Genomic DNA, 17,549 nt, shown 5'->3' on the forward strand with positions numbered 1-17,549 from the left:
GTCTAGGAAAACATGTTGAGAAATTAAGAGTTTTTATAGTCAGGAAAAGTATTTCCTGATTACGCGGGTGTAAACACTCTGATTGGTTAAGAGAATACGATGACATGAGATGGAAACCTTAGACAGAGCATCGCTCAGACTGTCGATGGCCGCCTGTGCCATTGTTGCCCTCAATTGGGCCGTTTCAAGGCGACTGCAATGAAATGCAACACAAGACAATATAAATATCCTTCACATGATGACAGACAATAATAATGCAAGAATATTTTGTATCGTTCGGCGGGCAAGTAGCAAAGCGCGACAAAAGAGTGCAACACGGACAAAACACCGACTTAGTGATGTTTATAGTAAATGAACTCCTACATCGATGAAATCGTGTCTACGATTGGATAAAACAAAAAAACTCTCACTTTTGTACAGTTTAGTCCTGTCTGGGAGTATTAAAAAATGTGACTAACCTTCAACAGTCTCCCTCTCCCAAACAGGTTGGTCAGTGCATCGGCTGTACTTTAAAATGCTATTTGTTCACTGTTGAAAAAAAGTGTATCATGTTAGAGGGCGCCATTGTCATACTGCAAAATTTTACGTGTGTTATTATCTAGAGCGCCCTGTTTGAAAGAAATGAAATTTCGGGTGTTTAAAGTCATGTGTATTTTTGTGGATTTCAAAATTTTCTTATAACCTTTATCGTAGCTGGCGCTGTCATCAAGCTGATCAAGTGCGATCAAATTGCTAGCAACTGTCGTGATAAGCCGAGGGACTAACCTGGAAATATAGAACACTCACCTCAGGACAAGTAAACTTAAAAATTAAATGTAAAAAACTCCAAGAACTCTTTACGTCTACCTATATGAAAAGTACTTTTGTCAGATTCGGATTCAGGATCGTTATTCTCGTCTGGCATGTCTGGAGGTTCGTCCTGAGATCACCGACCTGGTTCTGCGGGGTCTTGATGACGTAGAGGGCGCAAATCCCATCCTCACAATGATGCCTCTGTTGATCACTGCAATCTCACGTTTTCTCTACTCCATTTTCATCAATTCAAGCGACCCCATTTAAGATTTGTAAAACAACTGTTGGAACTAAAAGATGCATAAGTCAAAATATAACATTGAAGAAATCCACATCCCGCAAAGACCACAAATACAACTAAATGAGTTCCTAACTAATTCTTCGGCCTACCAACTCAATAGTGTATACCATGGTTTTATTATCAAACGTTTAACTATGGCAATGGTATTCCATAATATACCGTATAGTCGATTGCACAAACTCGTGATATATAGTTTACAGTCGTCAAATATTGATACGAGACGGTTTTTGTCACTCTATTCAAGCTGGACTGATTAACCTTTGAGCGCCAAAGTCAATTTATGTCACTTTCACAAAATATACTCCAGTCAATTTTTTTCATACTTATGCCAAAATTTTGATAAAAAACTGTAGCCGATGAAATGTGATGTCCATTTGGTCCAAAATTATTAAAAAATTGCAGATAAATTCATAAAAATTGGTAAAATTTTGCACTAAAATTTTGGTGGGAAAAATTACAGCGCTCAAAGGGTTAATTGTGTTTCCAGCCTAAAGTCCGATGTTTTTCTGCACGCGGAAATTTTTTGACCCGATTCGCCAGTCTACGTACGATGGAATTCATCTATTGCCAAGATGCGTGTACCTAAGGTGACGAGTCAAGACTTATTCTGATTGGCTCCATGCACATGTATACCAGATGTGCACAGGCCGTAGGACAGAACAACGGGCAGACGACCAGGCATGGTAGCAGTGACCCTATTCTGAACGTAAACGTGTTCCGCTTCCAGCTAGTGTAGGTGAGTTCTACATCACTTTTGATGAACCTTTCTTGCACTTACCCCGATACCTTCGTTACTGGGCGGTGAAACATCACATTACGTCATTCTCAGTTAGTTTCGTGAGTTTGAATGCAAATGTCGAAGTTTGACATGGGTAAGGGAAACGTCAGCCTTACCTCATAGGATTTTCAGTCGCGCACCTTGCTTGCACAACTCGACGTTTGTCCAGATAAAGCTGTCTTGATCTTTACTCATATCACAAAGACAGATCCTTTCGCGTGCCTTTCGACAGTTGAATGAAAACACCCACATTTATAGACGAGTGAGTATACTCGAAAAGCCCTGTCAATGGAGTTGTAGTCACTGACAAGCAGACAAATAGTGTTAGACCTTAAAATGTGATTACCGCCAAAGATATGTCTACCCACGTTAAATGGAGTCATTTTAGAAATTATCATACGTTTTGTCGCAGGTCGCTCTCCGTACAAGCTTCAGAAACTGCCTTCGCACCATGTTTTCAAATGTCCCAGTGCTTCTTGGGATTCTTTTGGTGATCAACAGCTGTAAAGGTAAGATTAAACAGTGAAAATGAACTGCGTAGAAACGATGTACAGAAATACGTCTTCATAGATAACTACTGTTGATAAGAACAGAGATTCAAGCCGTTGATTTCTGAGCCAAGTGCACTGACAACAACAAAGTTCCAAGAGGTTTCCATAGCGATATAGGTTTAGCTCAAAATAACGTTTGAGAGAGTTTTCGTCCAGGTCCATTTTAGTCATACTATGCACGATTTGGAACTAAAAAAGTCTGTTGTTTTGCGTAGAAACTTTTCCAGGAGTAATTATACATTTTTATGTTTAAATGTAACGCATGCACCCATGGGAGTCTCCGAGTTTTGCAATTTTCTGTCTCGGCATAGAAAATGTAAAATACAGAGAAAAGTTCGTATAGTACCACTACCATTAGCTGCAAAATTGTAGCTCTACGGTGAGGCGGTCGGTGAGTTTTGGGTTTTGCGACATCGCTCACCAGTAGAGCTACAATGCCGAAGGCCCTGTAGCATACAAAATAAGCGCGCCACACATGGCGCGGCATTTTCATGTAAAATCCCACATATTTACTACATTTGGTCGTACCGATTTATCACTACTAAAGACTAAACACTATACTACACTAACCTTGTCGTTTATGGGGTTTGGTATTAGCACAGACAGGTCGATCGCGTTCCGTGAACATTGAGCGTGTTTCTGGAGCCGCCATTACCGGAAGTTGGTAATGGCGGCTCCAAGAAATGTTTTTGGAACGCGATCGACGTATTTGAACAAATACCAAACCCCATACACCACAAGGTTCGTGTAGTATAGTGTTTAATCTTCAGTAGTGATAAATCAGTATGACCAAATGCAGTAAGTATATGGGATTTTACATCAAAATGCCATGCCATGTGCAGCGTGCTTATTTGTATGCTTCAGGGCCTTCGGCACTGTAGCTCTACTGGTAGGATGTCGCAAAAACCAAAACTCACCGACCGCCTCACCGTAGAGCTACAATTTTGCAGTTACACTATACATGTACTACTCTTATTTCTTATTTCCGTGAGTGTGTTTTTTGACAACAATGTGTACCTAACTTGTCGAAAGTTATAGACTAGCACACAACTGTCACACGGCGTAACACTATAAACGTATTTCATCAGGTTATCCATGCTCTTTTGGCTCGCTTTGAAATTTTTCAATATATCGATCGATTGGTATCACTAATCGTTAGTATTGGGAAGTACCTGGCGAAATATTATTGTCTGAATACATGGGTTTATGTGCCCGAGAGCAAGTGACAATTTGCCCGACGCCAGGAGGGCAAATTGTCTCCTGCTGCAAGGGCACATAAACCTAGTATTCAGGCAATAATATTTTATTACATGTCTCTTAACAGTAAATGCTATATTACATTTAGTTACCTGCAGGGCATTTTCAAACAATTTTACCGTTATCGACCAGCATCAAACAGATTTTAACGAAAATCAAAATAGCAGTGCGCGCATGGATATTTACATTTAGCGTTAAGCGTCTACTTTGACGTCGAAAACATCGAAGGGCTTCACCGGACCGGTTAACCATGGTAACCGGTCTGTACATCGTTCAACGGCCCGCTATCTCCCCGGATGTTCCTATTTAAATCAATGCACTGATTTGCACTCACATCGAGGCATGTCAGTAATAAAATAAATATATACAGTGTCCCTAGCATTAACTTATTCATCAAGCAAGAAAAACGAAGTGTGCAGGAGGCTGGATAGTTACACTGTCTAACAAATCACAGATTTTTCAAATATTTCAATCAGTCAAACACGTCAATCACTTCTATATATGTACAGGTAGGAATAATGATCGATTTGAAATGCTGAATGACGTCATTGAGGAGGCGGCATCGCACGTTCACCGTGCCGTACATCAGAGTCAAGAACACTTTGAAGATCTCTGTCCGAAGACACCGAGTGATTTCCACACCCTCTTCAGATATCCTCCTCAGAAAGCCATCGAAATGGCGACGTCTCAAGACATTCTTGAAGTGGCTGTCGACATAGTGGACTCTCTTGCCAAAAGTACTGTAGCAACTGAATACGGTTGGAGGTAAGTTGGTCTCTCTCTCTCTCTCTCTCTCTCTCTCTCTCTCTCTCTCTCTCTCCCTCCCAAGCGTATCTAACTGCAGGCATTCCACTTCGTTAAATTTAGGGTAACTAGTTCACATGCGAGGAAACGTTTTTGATGCACGTATAATTATTTTCCCAACTGATTCCGATTTCGCCAAAGGATAGTGTGATAATCTTGTTCATTACTTATCTTGTATGCATAACTGGTCTGTCATAAAGACAAGCTGTAACAAGGAGAAATATCAATGGCATGCATTGTTTTCAGGGAAATTCCGATTAGTTGCAATATTATAGTCATATATCTGTTGTTTCTTCTACAGGTATCGAAGCTTTATCGGCGGAGGAATTGAAATACCTGTCAGAGGAGACAGGCTGCATGGCATATCGCCATGAAAGTAAGACCTGTGACGAATCGATGTGTTTTCACGCCCAATATCGGTCGCCGGACGGCACATGCAATAATTTCCGTCACCCTCGTCGTGGGTCGTCACTCCAGCCTCACATCAGATGGCTTGGCGCCGCTTATGAAAATGGTCTTCACACACCGGTAGGTTGGGCGCCAGGGAAACTACACAATGGATTCGAGATGCCCCTTGCACGGACAGTGTCAACAGAAATCATATCAAGCCATGAGCTCACTGAACATAAGATTCTGACAGGCATGGCCGTCGTTTGGGGACAATTTCTGGCCCATGATATGCAGTTGACAATCGCAGAACCAAGCCACATTTCTTTCGCTCATGGGAAAAGTTGTAGTAAAATTTGCGACAATATTCCGCCATGTTTTCCCATCCAGCTTCCCGCCAATGACCCGAGACGACCGAATCAAACTTGTATCGAATTCACAAGATCGGGGGCTGTCTGTGGCACCGGTCAGTCATCTCTCGACGAGACGGATAAGATCGCACGCCAGCAACTAAACGCCGTAAATTCCTACATCGATGCGTCACATGTCTATGGTAATAGCGAGGAGCTTATATCAGAAAAGAGAGATTTCGAATCAGAGTTGGGACTGTTGGAAGTAGGGGACCCAGAAATGGAAAGTGGAAGACCACTTTTAGGACTAGATGAAAGACCCCCATTAAAATGCTTTGCAGACGAAACAAAGACAACCATGGGACCATGTTTTAAAGCCGGTGATATAAGAGCCAACGAAATACCAACTCTAACGTCATTGCATGTGTTGATGGTAAGGGAACATAACCGCATAGCGACTGCGCTAGCCAGTATAAACCCTCACTGGGATGGAGAGACCCTCTACCAGGAGACCAAAAAGATAGTGGGGGCGCTGTTTCAGCACATAACCTTTGCCGAGTACCTACCGAGCATTGCTAGCAAGCGCGCCTTGGACAAGGTGGGCCCGTACATGGGGTATAAGCCCGATGTGGATGCTTCGGTGAGCAACGTTTTCGCTACAGTTGCACTTCGCTGTGGCCACGCGTTCATCGCACCAGTGATTGCCCGACTCGATTCTGATTTTGAGCCGATTCCAGAGGGGAACTTGATGCTTCAACATGGATTCTTCCAGCCATGGCGAATTATTGAACAGGGCGGCATCGATCCCATAATACGGGGGTTGTTTGCTGTTGGCGCCAAAGACTTGAACTCTGAAGAACTTGTGTCGTCTGCATTGACTGAGCATTTGTTTGAGACTTCAGATCGGATGTCACTCGATTTAGAAGCCATGGACATTCAGCGTGGCAGGGACCACGGCTTGCCGTCTTACACGAAGTGGCTGGAATTTTGTGGGTTTGCAAAAGTAACAAAATTCAGGCATTTGCGAAAACGAATAAAAAATCAGAAAGTGCTCATGAAGTTTAGGAAGCTTTACGGTCACCCCGACAACATTGATGCTTTCATCGGCGCTTTGGTTGAGGATCCGATAGGTGGCGCTGTCATGGGTCCGCTCAACGAATGCCTTCTGACGATGCAATTCATCAGGACACGAGACGGTGATAGGTAAGGGAAATCAAAATCACGAAGGCAAAGCCATTGTTAGATCATGAGACAGGGGTTATTGCATAACTTTGCGATCTTTTCACAGTCCAAGATTTGATGATTTTATTTTTCCGAATCGGGCGGGACGGTGCACACATTTTTGCCACAGTTCCATATTTGTTTTCAAAATAACTGTACTTTTAGAAGGCGGGTGGCCTGAATATTTAAAACTGTACCATTACTCCGTTTATTTAATCTGAAAACTCCTAGCAAAGATCCGTTGCCTGATCGGACCTTTAGTTCTTCATCCTTATGCTTCCATAATTTCCGACATCAAAGTAAGATAAAGGTATTTACAAGCCACTAGTATAACTTTTATGAGTGAACGTATAATGTTTTCATATCAGATTCTGGTACGAAAATCCAGGGGTGTTCACAAGCTCTCAGTTACTCGAGCTGAAGAAGTCTTCACTGGCGCGTGTAATCTGCGACAACACTGATATTGGTGAACTGCCGACCAACGTATTTCGGAGAGCCGACATGTCCTCTTTCAAGAAATGTCAAGATCTTCCCGAAATTGACCTGGAAAAGTGGCGGCGAGATGAGACAGGTTTGATAGAAATAGTGATAACGTTTGATACGGACTTGTCCCACCCTCATGTTTGTTCACTATCAGATGTTTTACGATTTGCAAATCACTGCTTACCCTCTACATGTGTATAATTTGTAGGCTTTGCTTTGGAACCCTGAATATGTTTTCTATCTAACTGCAAGTGATAATCTCCAATTGCTCGTCTTTACCTGATCCTTGTCGCAATTAATTTCAAAATTCAAACTACAGGTATATCCTTATTTTGACTGAAAAATTTACGTTATTTATTTTTTCTTGGATCTGAGGTAAGACACGAGCACTGCAAAGTGGTACCGCAATTCATAAGGCTTTTGGTACTCCTTTCTGTCGTGGATAGAGCACCAAGCGTACACCATGTACATGGCTGTTTTGTGTGTCACGCATATGTGTGTACAAGATAATTCTCATGCCCATAGGAAATAATGTTTACAAAAAAACAATAAGATGTCCAATTATTTTCTTATATATATATATATATATATATATATAATTAATAAACATGAGCAAATTGTAGTATGAGAGACTTCTTGCACAGATTTTAAAAACACTTTCTTCTGCTCTAAGAACATCAAATAAGAAGGCTAGTATTGTTTCTTTTTAGGCCAAAGAAAAAAATTATTTCTGGTCCTTGACATTCAGCAAAAGTGATGCAATACGTGATTGTACTAATTAACTCTTGACGTCTTGTCGTCTCAGATAAAGAAGCGCCAAAAATGAAGTGTCCCGAAGACATTGTGTTCAAAATTCCTCCATCACTTACGAAGAAAGAATGGACAATCTCCTGGGCCGAGCCTTATGTCGTGGATAATGTCGATGACAGTGTTACGGTTGTTAGCACCTTCGCAGTGGAGATGCGTTCCCAGAGGGAGTGACGAAAGTTACTTACTCAGCGACTGACTCTTCCGGGAACTGCGCGACTTGTTCATTTTCTGTAGTGGTTACTTCGTAGACTAGTTCTTTCCATAGGAAGACATTTTTCTAACAGAGTCTTTTTTACTTCTGAACTCCTGAAAACCCAACAACATTAAATACCATGAAGACTGTTCTGTATTCAGTGTTTATAATTCCATTCTACGTGCATACAATTAATTTTACATTTTACAGTGATTCAGCATTTTGCCACTAAAACTTCGTCATTACGAAGTGTTGTGTTATTTTTGGGCGGATTCATAGCTGTGTTTCTTCTTGGTCCATTCAAAGCATTATAAAATTTTAAAACTGACCTAAGCGCCAGCGATGCAATGGTGTCCCCCCCACCCCCGACTGGTAATCAGCAATTCATGCCGGATTATAGGCGTTGATAGAAACCATATTAAACATATTGTAGTGATGTGTTGACACCCAAAAAACGTGTATTGCAATGCACATTAGTATATTTCATTTATATTACTTTTAGAATTTTGAATTTATTTGGAAAATCTAGCGCTCTGAGTTGTTTTTTAACTTGTATTTATGAGACATGACAGTTCAGATCTGATAAAGCCGAATGAAACAATCGCTTTTGAAGTGTAAATATTTTACTTTTCTTGATACTACTTTGTATTGGGGATCATAACCTTTGTCTGACACACTAAACAATTTCCTGATTGAAGACAGTTAAAACACAGTTATTGCCATCTTAAGTATTTGCCTTTAAAAGTGTTCCTTGATCACCATCATTACCAAGATTAATTTGTTCCTTTTCATCGCACATTCAACAGCAAACAACATGTCGACAAAACTGAATGTTTACGAAGTGTTATACACTTCATGAAAATATGCGTAAATAAAGGTAAAGAGGAGAATGCCATTTTGTCCTGAGCGTTCTCTTAACATGATAAAGAGGTCAGAGTCCTGTCACAATCAAAGTCTCCACACTGGCCATTAAAACCTTGTATATCTCTGTAAAGCTATTTGAGTTTTGCATTTCATTTCAATACATATAAACATATTTCCTAAAAGTTGGAACCAATAACGAAATTTAAGGTAGCCTACGTCTATCATAAAGGGATATCAATCCTAAGTGTCATTAATTAGTTCATGCCATCAAGGAAAAACATTCCAATCATTGTGCAGTGACGCTAGTTCATCAACGAGCCGCTTGCGGTCACCTTTGGCGAGCCGTTGCATGAGTTATCCTTAAGCAGCAAAGACAAGTATCTAAGATATAATATAATTTATTCAGATAAATTATATCCAAATCCAAAAAGTAACTCACATCGTATTCAGTGCACTAAAAAGCTAGATTTACCAAACTTATCCTTAGGCTACCTAGTTTTTGAATATAGCCTGGCTAGCCTATGGTGCCAGTACGCCGCACTAAACGCAAAGACTCGCATCCCATAGCTTATCTAGGCTAGTCTCTCCTCGGATAGCTTATCTAGGCAATATTTCAAGGGTTTGTGGCGTCACCGAGGCTCGTCGATTTGTACACTCCAACTTCCGCCTATACGATCACTCAGAAACAATTATTGCAAAACTAGTAAATTTATGATTATAATCTTGATCATATCAGTGTTGTAACACAATATTTACCACAGCCGCTGCGGCATTATTCTACCTGTAAATTATGTTTATAATCAGATATAACGCCACTTCGACGGTCAAAGATCGTTGTGGAGCGATCGCTACCTCAATTGGCCTTTTGTACTCATAGCGTTCTGTGCCGGTTTTGGATACTCTCCAAAAGTTAAGACTGTTGTGATTGTATTCCGCCCACACAAATAAATGTACAAGCTTGGTTACGCATCTTAAAGTTCCATAATTTCAAGATGGCGGCGACCTTTTCCTATACTCAAACTGACGGGTAAGGTGCTGCAAAAGTTACAGTGATTCAAGCGGGTCGTCATGTTGTCGTTCGCCGATGTGGACGACGACCAAGAGTGATATCAGCTTATCACTTTGTCACTTTTCAAAGATACTATTAAATTCGTGTTTGACGAGAAGTTGAACACTAATTCTAAGCTTGGGCAAATTCTACAAATTTAAAGGATATAGTCATTTACTACTGAAAAATGGGACAAGTAAATTTAAAATGTAACCGTTTTGATTTCCCGCCATTTTTAAAACTGTAATATTACAAAGGAAACAGGAAATATGATTTCCCAGAGGAAAACGTTCAGCATTATGCATTTATTTGACTACTATATTGTTTCTGTGAAGATTCCAATGCTATATGCACGACGTACCGTGGGTTTGCTTTATTTGCATGAGGGCGTCATTTGTTTGCTCAAGTGTTCACACACGTGAGCATATGTCGCAGCGATGTCTGTCTGTCTGTCTGTCTGTGTGTCGATGTGTCTGTCTGTCTGTCTGTTGGTCCGATATCTCAAAAACGGCTGATCAGATCAGAATCAAATCTGGTACATAGATTTAATTAGCAAATGGCAAGAACTGATTAGTTTTTGGTGGGTGTGGCTTACATACTTTTTGCTCATTTGCATAATTAATGATTTTAGAAAAAAACTGATATATATATATTAAGACGAATGCACACAATTGATGAGATTTGCTACAAATGTTGAGCACTGTAATAAAGGAAAGCGGCTGCACACATCGCCTACACTATTTTTCGTTATCTGTGTTCGTGTTTGATTTGTGTGTTTGGCTATTGGTGTAGATATAAGCCATGGCGAGACGTAGCCGTAATCTGGCTGTCGAATGACAGGGTGATTCTTTGACGTTACGTTTCGAAACCAGTGTGTGGTCTCTTCCTCAGTCGCTTTTTGATACTTGCTGTCCTTAGATTTTTGTTTCACTGTTTTGTTCATCCAGTAGGAGGCTAGAATACTTATCTGTGGAACAGTTTGTTGTGTTTCATTTGTTTGTAGAAATTGTTGTGTAATAAAGGAAAAGCGGCTGCACACATCGCCTACACTTTTTTTCGTTCTCTGTGTTTGTGTTTGATTTGTGTGTTTGGCTATTAGTGTGGATATAAGCTATGGTTGACTTGATCAAAATTGACCAAATGTTATGTATATTGAAGATTCTATGATTGAAAGTCATTAAGCATTTTAACTTCCCCGATTGCTCATTTGAATATTTAATGAACTTTGCTTATTAGGGATATATATTTGAATTGATTGGACCAAAGTTGATGAAACTTGCTATATATATTGAAGCTACTATGATACAACATTTTTGAAAATCATTAAGCATTTTTTAACTTCAGCCAATTCTTAATTTCCATATTTAATGAACTTTCCTAATTAGGGATATATATCTGAATCGACTTGACCAAAGTTGACAAAACTTGCTACATATATTGAAGATACTATGATACAAAATTATTGAAAGTCATTAAGCATTTTACTTCAGACAATTCCTAATTTGCTTATTTGATGAACTTTTCTAATTTAGGGGATATATATCTAAATTGACTTGATCAAGTTTGACGAAACTTGGTAAACACTGAAGATACTATGATTTAACATTATTGAAAGTCATTAAGCATTTTTCTCAAAGCAATTCCTAATTTGCATTTTCAATGATCTTTTTCTAATTACGGAATCCGATATATCCTGGGATTCACTTGATCAAAGTTGGCAAAACATACTATGTACATTGATGATCATACCAGGTTAAAACAATATCGAAAGTCATTTCACATTTTCATTTCAAGTAATTTATAATTTGCATATCTAATGAGCTTTCACAGTCGGTATATACGACTTGAAGGATTTGGCCAATGGTAATTACACTTGCTATATAAAGTAGTGATACAACGACAGCAGTCAAAGAATTTTTAATTTAATATTTTTATTTCAGTTAGTTACATATTTATACTCCATGACCTTTTAGAATTAATCGGCGGTGAACATTGTTCATTATGTCGATCATAATACTTTCAATGAAGTTTCAAACATGTGGTAAAGGTTCAAATTTACACATAACTGCAATATATAATGAAACCGTGAGCATTTTCAGTTCATATCTGGTATCTTTGGGCAGACGTTTACTATTTATCTTGCTCAAAATTTCACATGCAGTCCCAGTCGACAGTTTATTATACTTGTATGAACACCCCTCAATGAGTACATACGTACTCAGAGTCAGTATTTTTAATCCATTTAACTCCTCCTTGTAGAATTTGAGTGACCCCCAGGATTCTTCCGACCCCTTGGCCGTAAATAATGACGACTTCCAAAGAGTGTTTTGATTGCATTCAGTCCACACGTATATAATGAATGAATAGGCTGGTCACACAACTGAGTTCCGTATTTCCAGATGGCGGCGACCGTATCGTATACTACAAAGCAAGGATTAACATTAGCAAAAAATTTAGTGATTCAAGCGGGTCGTCGAGTTGGTCGTCCGACGATGTCAGGTGGTGCAGTCATTTTGTAACTTTTCAAAGATACTGTGAAAAAAATCGTGTTCGACTAGAAGCTGAACTATTGTTTCGACGTTTGGCCGACCAATTCAATTACACCGTTTTCAGCGTACTGAAGAGCTACATTTGCCACATTTGTCCTACCGTATTTGTTAGTATGACAGGGCTAGCCTATAGTGCAGCAGTACGTAGTAGTAAAGGTAAGGCTTCACCTCTGACAGGTTATCTAGGCTAAGCCCCGCCCCTGATAGCTTATTTACGAAATGTTTCAAGACCTTGAGAAGTCATCTGTGTCCGTCGATTTAAATACCAGAAGTTCCGCCAAGAAAAAAATGCTATGGCAACACAAGTAAATTTAGGATTATTATGCCTATCTGCATTCTTAACCTGCATTTAATATTGATCATGTCCGTGTTTTTAATCTCGTAGATCCACCAGAGCGACATTCTATTACCAGTAAATTACAATATAACGCCACTTTGATGAATCAAAACTCGTTGTAGCAAACTTGTCAATTGTATCTTCTGTACTCCTAAAGTTCTTGGCTTGGATTTTGTCACTTTTCAGATATTCTGCGAAAATCAATGTTCGACTAGACGTTTAATACTAGTTTCATTAGCTTATGTTTGTGCTGGGGAATCTTGGCATGAAAATCACTACATCGTATTCAGTGGCAGTGCACTGAAGAGCTAGATTTCTCCCTCTCAACTACCACGATTTTTAGTATTAAAGAGCTAATCTATAGAGCCAGTAAGTAGTAAAGACAGGGCCTCATCTCAGACAGGTTATCTAGGCTAGGCCGGCCCTGGATAGCTTGTTTACGCAATGTTGCGAGAACTTGAGGCGTCATTAATATCCGTCGATTTATACACCGAAGTTCCACCTTATGATCGACTGGAAAAAATACAATAGCTACACTTGTTAATTTACGGTCATAATACTAACCGTAATCTAAAATCGAACCACCAGAGCTACACATGTAACCTCTAACTTGTAAATTACGTCTAACATTTGATATACAGCCAATTTGTTATTCAAAGATCGTTGTGCATATAGGGGGAGCAGACTTTTTAAGGTAGTATGCGCCTCGAAATAACTGTTGATCAAGCCTTCCTCAAGTAATCTTTCAACCATTCTCTTTCAAAATCGAAATTAAAAATCAGGGGTCACCGTGAAAATTTTGGTACTAGAGAAACAAATAACCCAAGATATACCGATATTTAAAATTCAAAATGGCCGCCATCCCTGTGTTAACTCAATGGAGAAATATAAAATGTGCGAATTTCAAAAAAGCTAAGCCGGTGAAAAGTTTTCTTACACCAAGGACTTTAAAATGAACCCCTACAAGTGGTATAGCAGAAAATAATTATAAAAGTTTGACAGTCTGAATATCTGTCTCTGAGACGCATTCTTCCTTAATTAGACCACAAACGCCTTCCGAACTCACAACGCTATGTAATTGGATACTCTCCAAAATTAGGACTGTTTTGATTGTATTCCGCCCATACACATAAAATGAATAAACAGGCTTGGTCACGCATCTTAAAGTTCAAGATGACGGCGACCGTGTCGTATACTACAAAGTGAAGGATTAACGTTTGGCAAAAATTACAGTGATTCAAGCGGGTCGTCGAGTGTCGATGTGGACGACCCAATGTGATATGTCGACGTGGTGCAGTCATTTTATCACTTTTCAAAGATACTGTGAAAACATTCGTGTTTGACTAGAAGTTTAACACTTGTTTCCTAAGATTGGCCGACCAATTCAAAAACTCATTACATCGTTTTCAGTGTACTGAAGAGCTAGATTTGCCACTTGTCCTGCCATGTTTGTTAGTATTACCTGGCTAACCTGTAGCCAGTAAGTAGGAAACGCAATGCCTCATCTCAGACAGGTTATCTAGGCTAGGTATTGCCTCGGATAGCTTTTACACAGTGTTTCAAGACGTTGAGAAGTCACTGATGCCAGTCGATTTATCTACCCGAAGTTCCTCCTTTATGATCACCCAGAAAAAAGACTATGGCAACACAAGTAAATTAAGGATCATTATGCTTATCTGCATTCTTAACCGGCATTAATATTATTCATAAGAGTTTTTTTAATCTGATTGAGCCACCAGAGCGACATTCTATTACACTTAAATTACGATAAGCATGTGATAAAACGCCACTTTGATAGTCAAATATCGGTATCATTGATTTTGTCACTTTTCAAATATTCTGTGAAAATCATTGTTCGACTAGAAGTTGAATACTTGTCTCATCAGTTTAGCGGAATAAAAAAAAGTCATACATTGTATTCAGTACACTGAAGACCTAGATTTTCTCCTCTCATCCTACCCTGTTTGTTAGTATTATAGGGCTAGCCTATAGAGCCAGTACAGTGTAAAGGCAAGGCCTCATCTCAGACAGGTTACCTAGGCTAGGCCCGCCTTAGATAGCTTATTTACGCAATGTTGGAAGAGCTTGAGGTGTCATTAATATCCGTCGATTTATACACCCTAAGTTTCGCCTTTATGATCGTCCAGGAAAAATACAATAGCTACACTAAATCTAGGATCATAGTGCTTATCTGCATTCTTAATCGGCATTTAATATCGATCCATCAGAGCTTCACCTGTAACCTTTACGTCTAACATTTAATAAAGGACCAATTTGTTAGTCAAAGACCGTTATTTTTATAAAGCAGATTTTTATTTGGTCCACAAACGCCTTCCGAACTTATAACGCTCTGTGTTTGTATACCTTCCAAAAGTTAAGACCGTTTTGATTGTATTCCGTCCACACTAATAAAATGAATGTCTACGGTAATAGCGAGGAGCTTATATCAGAAATGAGAGATTTTGAGTCAGAGTTGGGACTGTTGGAAGTAGGGGAACCATAAATGGAAAGATGTTGGCCGTTTTTTAGGACTAGATAAAAGACATCCATTAAAATGCTTTGCAGACGAAACAAAGACAACCATGGGACCATGTTTTAAAGCCGGTGATATAAGCGCCAACGAAATACCAACTCTAACGTCGCTGCATGTGTTGATGGTACGGGAACATAACCGTATAGCAACTGCGCTTGCCAGTATAAACCCTCACTGGGATGGAGAGACCCTCTACCAGGAGACCAAAAGATAGTAGGGGCGCTGTTTCAGCACATAACCTTTGCCTTTGCAAAATTCAGACATTTGCGAAACTTAATAAAAAATCAGAAAGTGCTCATGAAGTTTAGGAAGCTTTACAGACACCCAGACAACATTGATGCTTTCATCGGCACTCTGGTTGAGGATCCGATAGGTGGCGCTGTCATGGGTCCGGTCAACGACGACGCCTTCTGACGATGCAATTCATCAGGGCACGAGACGGTGATAGGTAAAGAAAGTAAAAATCACGAAGGCAAAGCCATTGTTAGATCATGAGATAGTGGTGATTGCATAACTTTGAGATCTTTTCACAGTCCAAGATTTGATGATTTCATTTCTCTGAATCGGGCGGGACGGTGCACACATTTTTGCCATAGTTCCGTACTGGAAGGCTCCATTAACTTAGGAATACCTACTTCCCTAGAGGATCAATTTCACAGACCTGCCTTTCCTACAATGGCACTACAATAGCACCAGATGGATTAGATAAACATAACAATGGAACATTCACACCTTGGGGATAAAAGTCTTCTGTTTGTCACCCGAGTTGCTCAGGCAAGGACTCGGGTTTCAGGTACCAGCAAGTTAATGCAGTTGTCCCCTATTTGTTTTTGGTATTTGTTTTCAAAATAACACTTGCTGTACTTTTAGAAGGCGGGTGGCCTGTATATTTAAAACTCTATCATAACTATACATCTGCTTTATTGACACACTTTACTCTAAGGAAAGGGTAAACATCGTCATACATAGAGACTTCAAAGAAGCAATACAATAAGTAGCCAAAAAAATCAAAATCAGAAATAAATAAATAAGTAAATAAAGGTACATACATAAATGGAACATAAACTGGAAAGAATATTTGTTTGTCATTGTACTTGTTTGTTATTGATCTCAGAGAAGTAGACACTTGTTAATGTACATTGCTATGAGAATGTATAATTTCTTGTTATTCATCATGAATTCTAATGACTGTTATGTGATAATGATTGGCATGTTGGGTGTACTGATTGAATAATATTGTATAAATTATCTCGTTCTGATTTATAGTATTCACAAATAAATAGGAAATGAGTCTCATCTTCAATATTATTATGTGTACATCTTTTGCAAATTCTTTCGTTGATAGGGGTTTTAGATTGTCTTCCAGTTTCTATGTGGAGTTATGGTTACTGAGCCTGAATTTTGTTAATGTGTCTCTCAGCTGTGGGTTTTTTATTTCTATATGGTATTTTCAAGTGCTATATCCTTCTTAAATATTGTATATGTTCTTAACTTGTTTCTATTTCCTTTTTTATTTTTGGTGTCACAAAATATATCTTCTTTCCATTTGGACTTAAAGATATTACACAACTCGTTGTTAATAATTGATAATTTACTATCTGTACAGATGTCGTGGGAATTTAATATTTGTGATTCTTCCATTTTAGTTAAGAGTGACTCAATTTTAGTGTACCAGTTGCTTTTGCTATTTTTATTCACTATGACGGCTTCTTTTATCAATGGATTTTGGCTATTTAGCACTCTATTATAATATTTGATCAGTTGAGTTTGTACAAAAGTTTCAATTGGGTATCGCCCTAGTTCACTGTATATTGCCTTCTTAGGGGTATGCCTTGGAATTTTTAAAATAAACCGGCAAAAACTTATGTGCACATCTTCAATAGACATATTGTATTTACTTTCATCAGCCCATATATCACTACCATATGTAAGAATCGGTCTGATCAATTTGTCGAATAAACTGAGTTGTAGGGGAATGCTTAAGTTGATACCCGGGCCTATTTTTCCCTTAAGAGCAAAGAGAGCCTTCATACCTTTTTTCTTTAATATATTTATGCCTGTTTTAAATTTACCATTTGGTGTTATCGTGACTCCCAGGTAATTAAACTGATTCACAACATTTAGTCCCTTCCCTCAAAAAAGAATATGTTGCTACATAGTAGCCGATTTGTATCATTACTTTGGATTGTCTGTATTGACATGTAATTTCCACTTTTGGGTATATGTTGATAATTTGTCTAAACAATTTTGAAGGCCTGTCTTTGATTTTGATAGAATTACTACATCATCCG

The 17,549-nt window shown here is 39.0% G+C and overlaps 2 protein-coding genes across 2 annotated transcripts in view; both read left to right on the forward strand.

The window, feature by feature from the left end:
* The window catches only part of LOC139137307 (uncharacterized), a 622,870-nt gene that overhangs the window by 280,073 nt on the left and 325,248 nt on the right, over window positions 1-17,549 (forward strand). The gene's annotated exons all lie outside the window — the stretch shown is intronic.
* Window positions 1,702-8,258, forward strand: LOC139137071 (peroxidasin-like). The gene is made up of 6 exons (XM_070705040.1): window positions 1,702-1,829; window positions 2,284-2,380; window positions 4,189-4,444; window positions 4,785-6,423; window positions 6,810-7,012; window positions 7,730-8,258. The coding sequence occupies exons 4-6, from the start codon at window positions 4,841-4,843 to the stop codon at window positions 7,903-7,905; spliced, it is 1,962 nt and encodes a 653-aa protein (XP_070561141.1). The 5' UTR covers window positions 1,702-1,829; window positions 2,284-2,380; window positions 4,189-4,444; window positions 4,785-4,840; the 3' UTR covers window positions 7,906-8,258.

This window comes from Ptychodera flava, chromosome 1 (assembly GCF_041260155.1).
Source record: "Ptychodera flava strain L36383 chromosome 1, AS_Pfla_20210202, whole genome shotgun sequence".
Taxonomy (NCBI): Eukaryota; Metazoa; Hemichordata; class Enteropneusta; family Ptychoderidae; genus Ptychodera; species Ptychodera flava.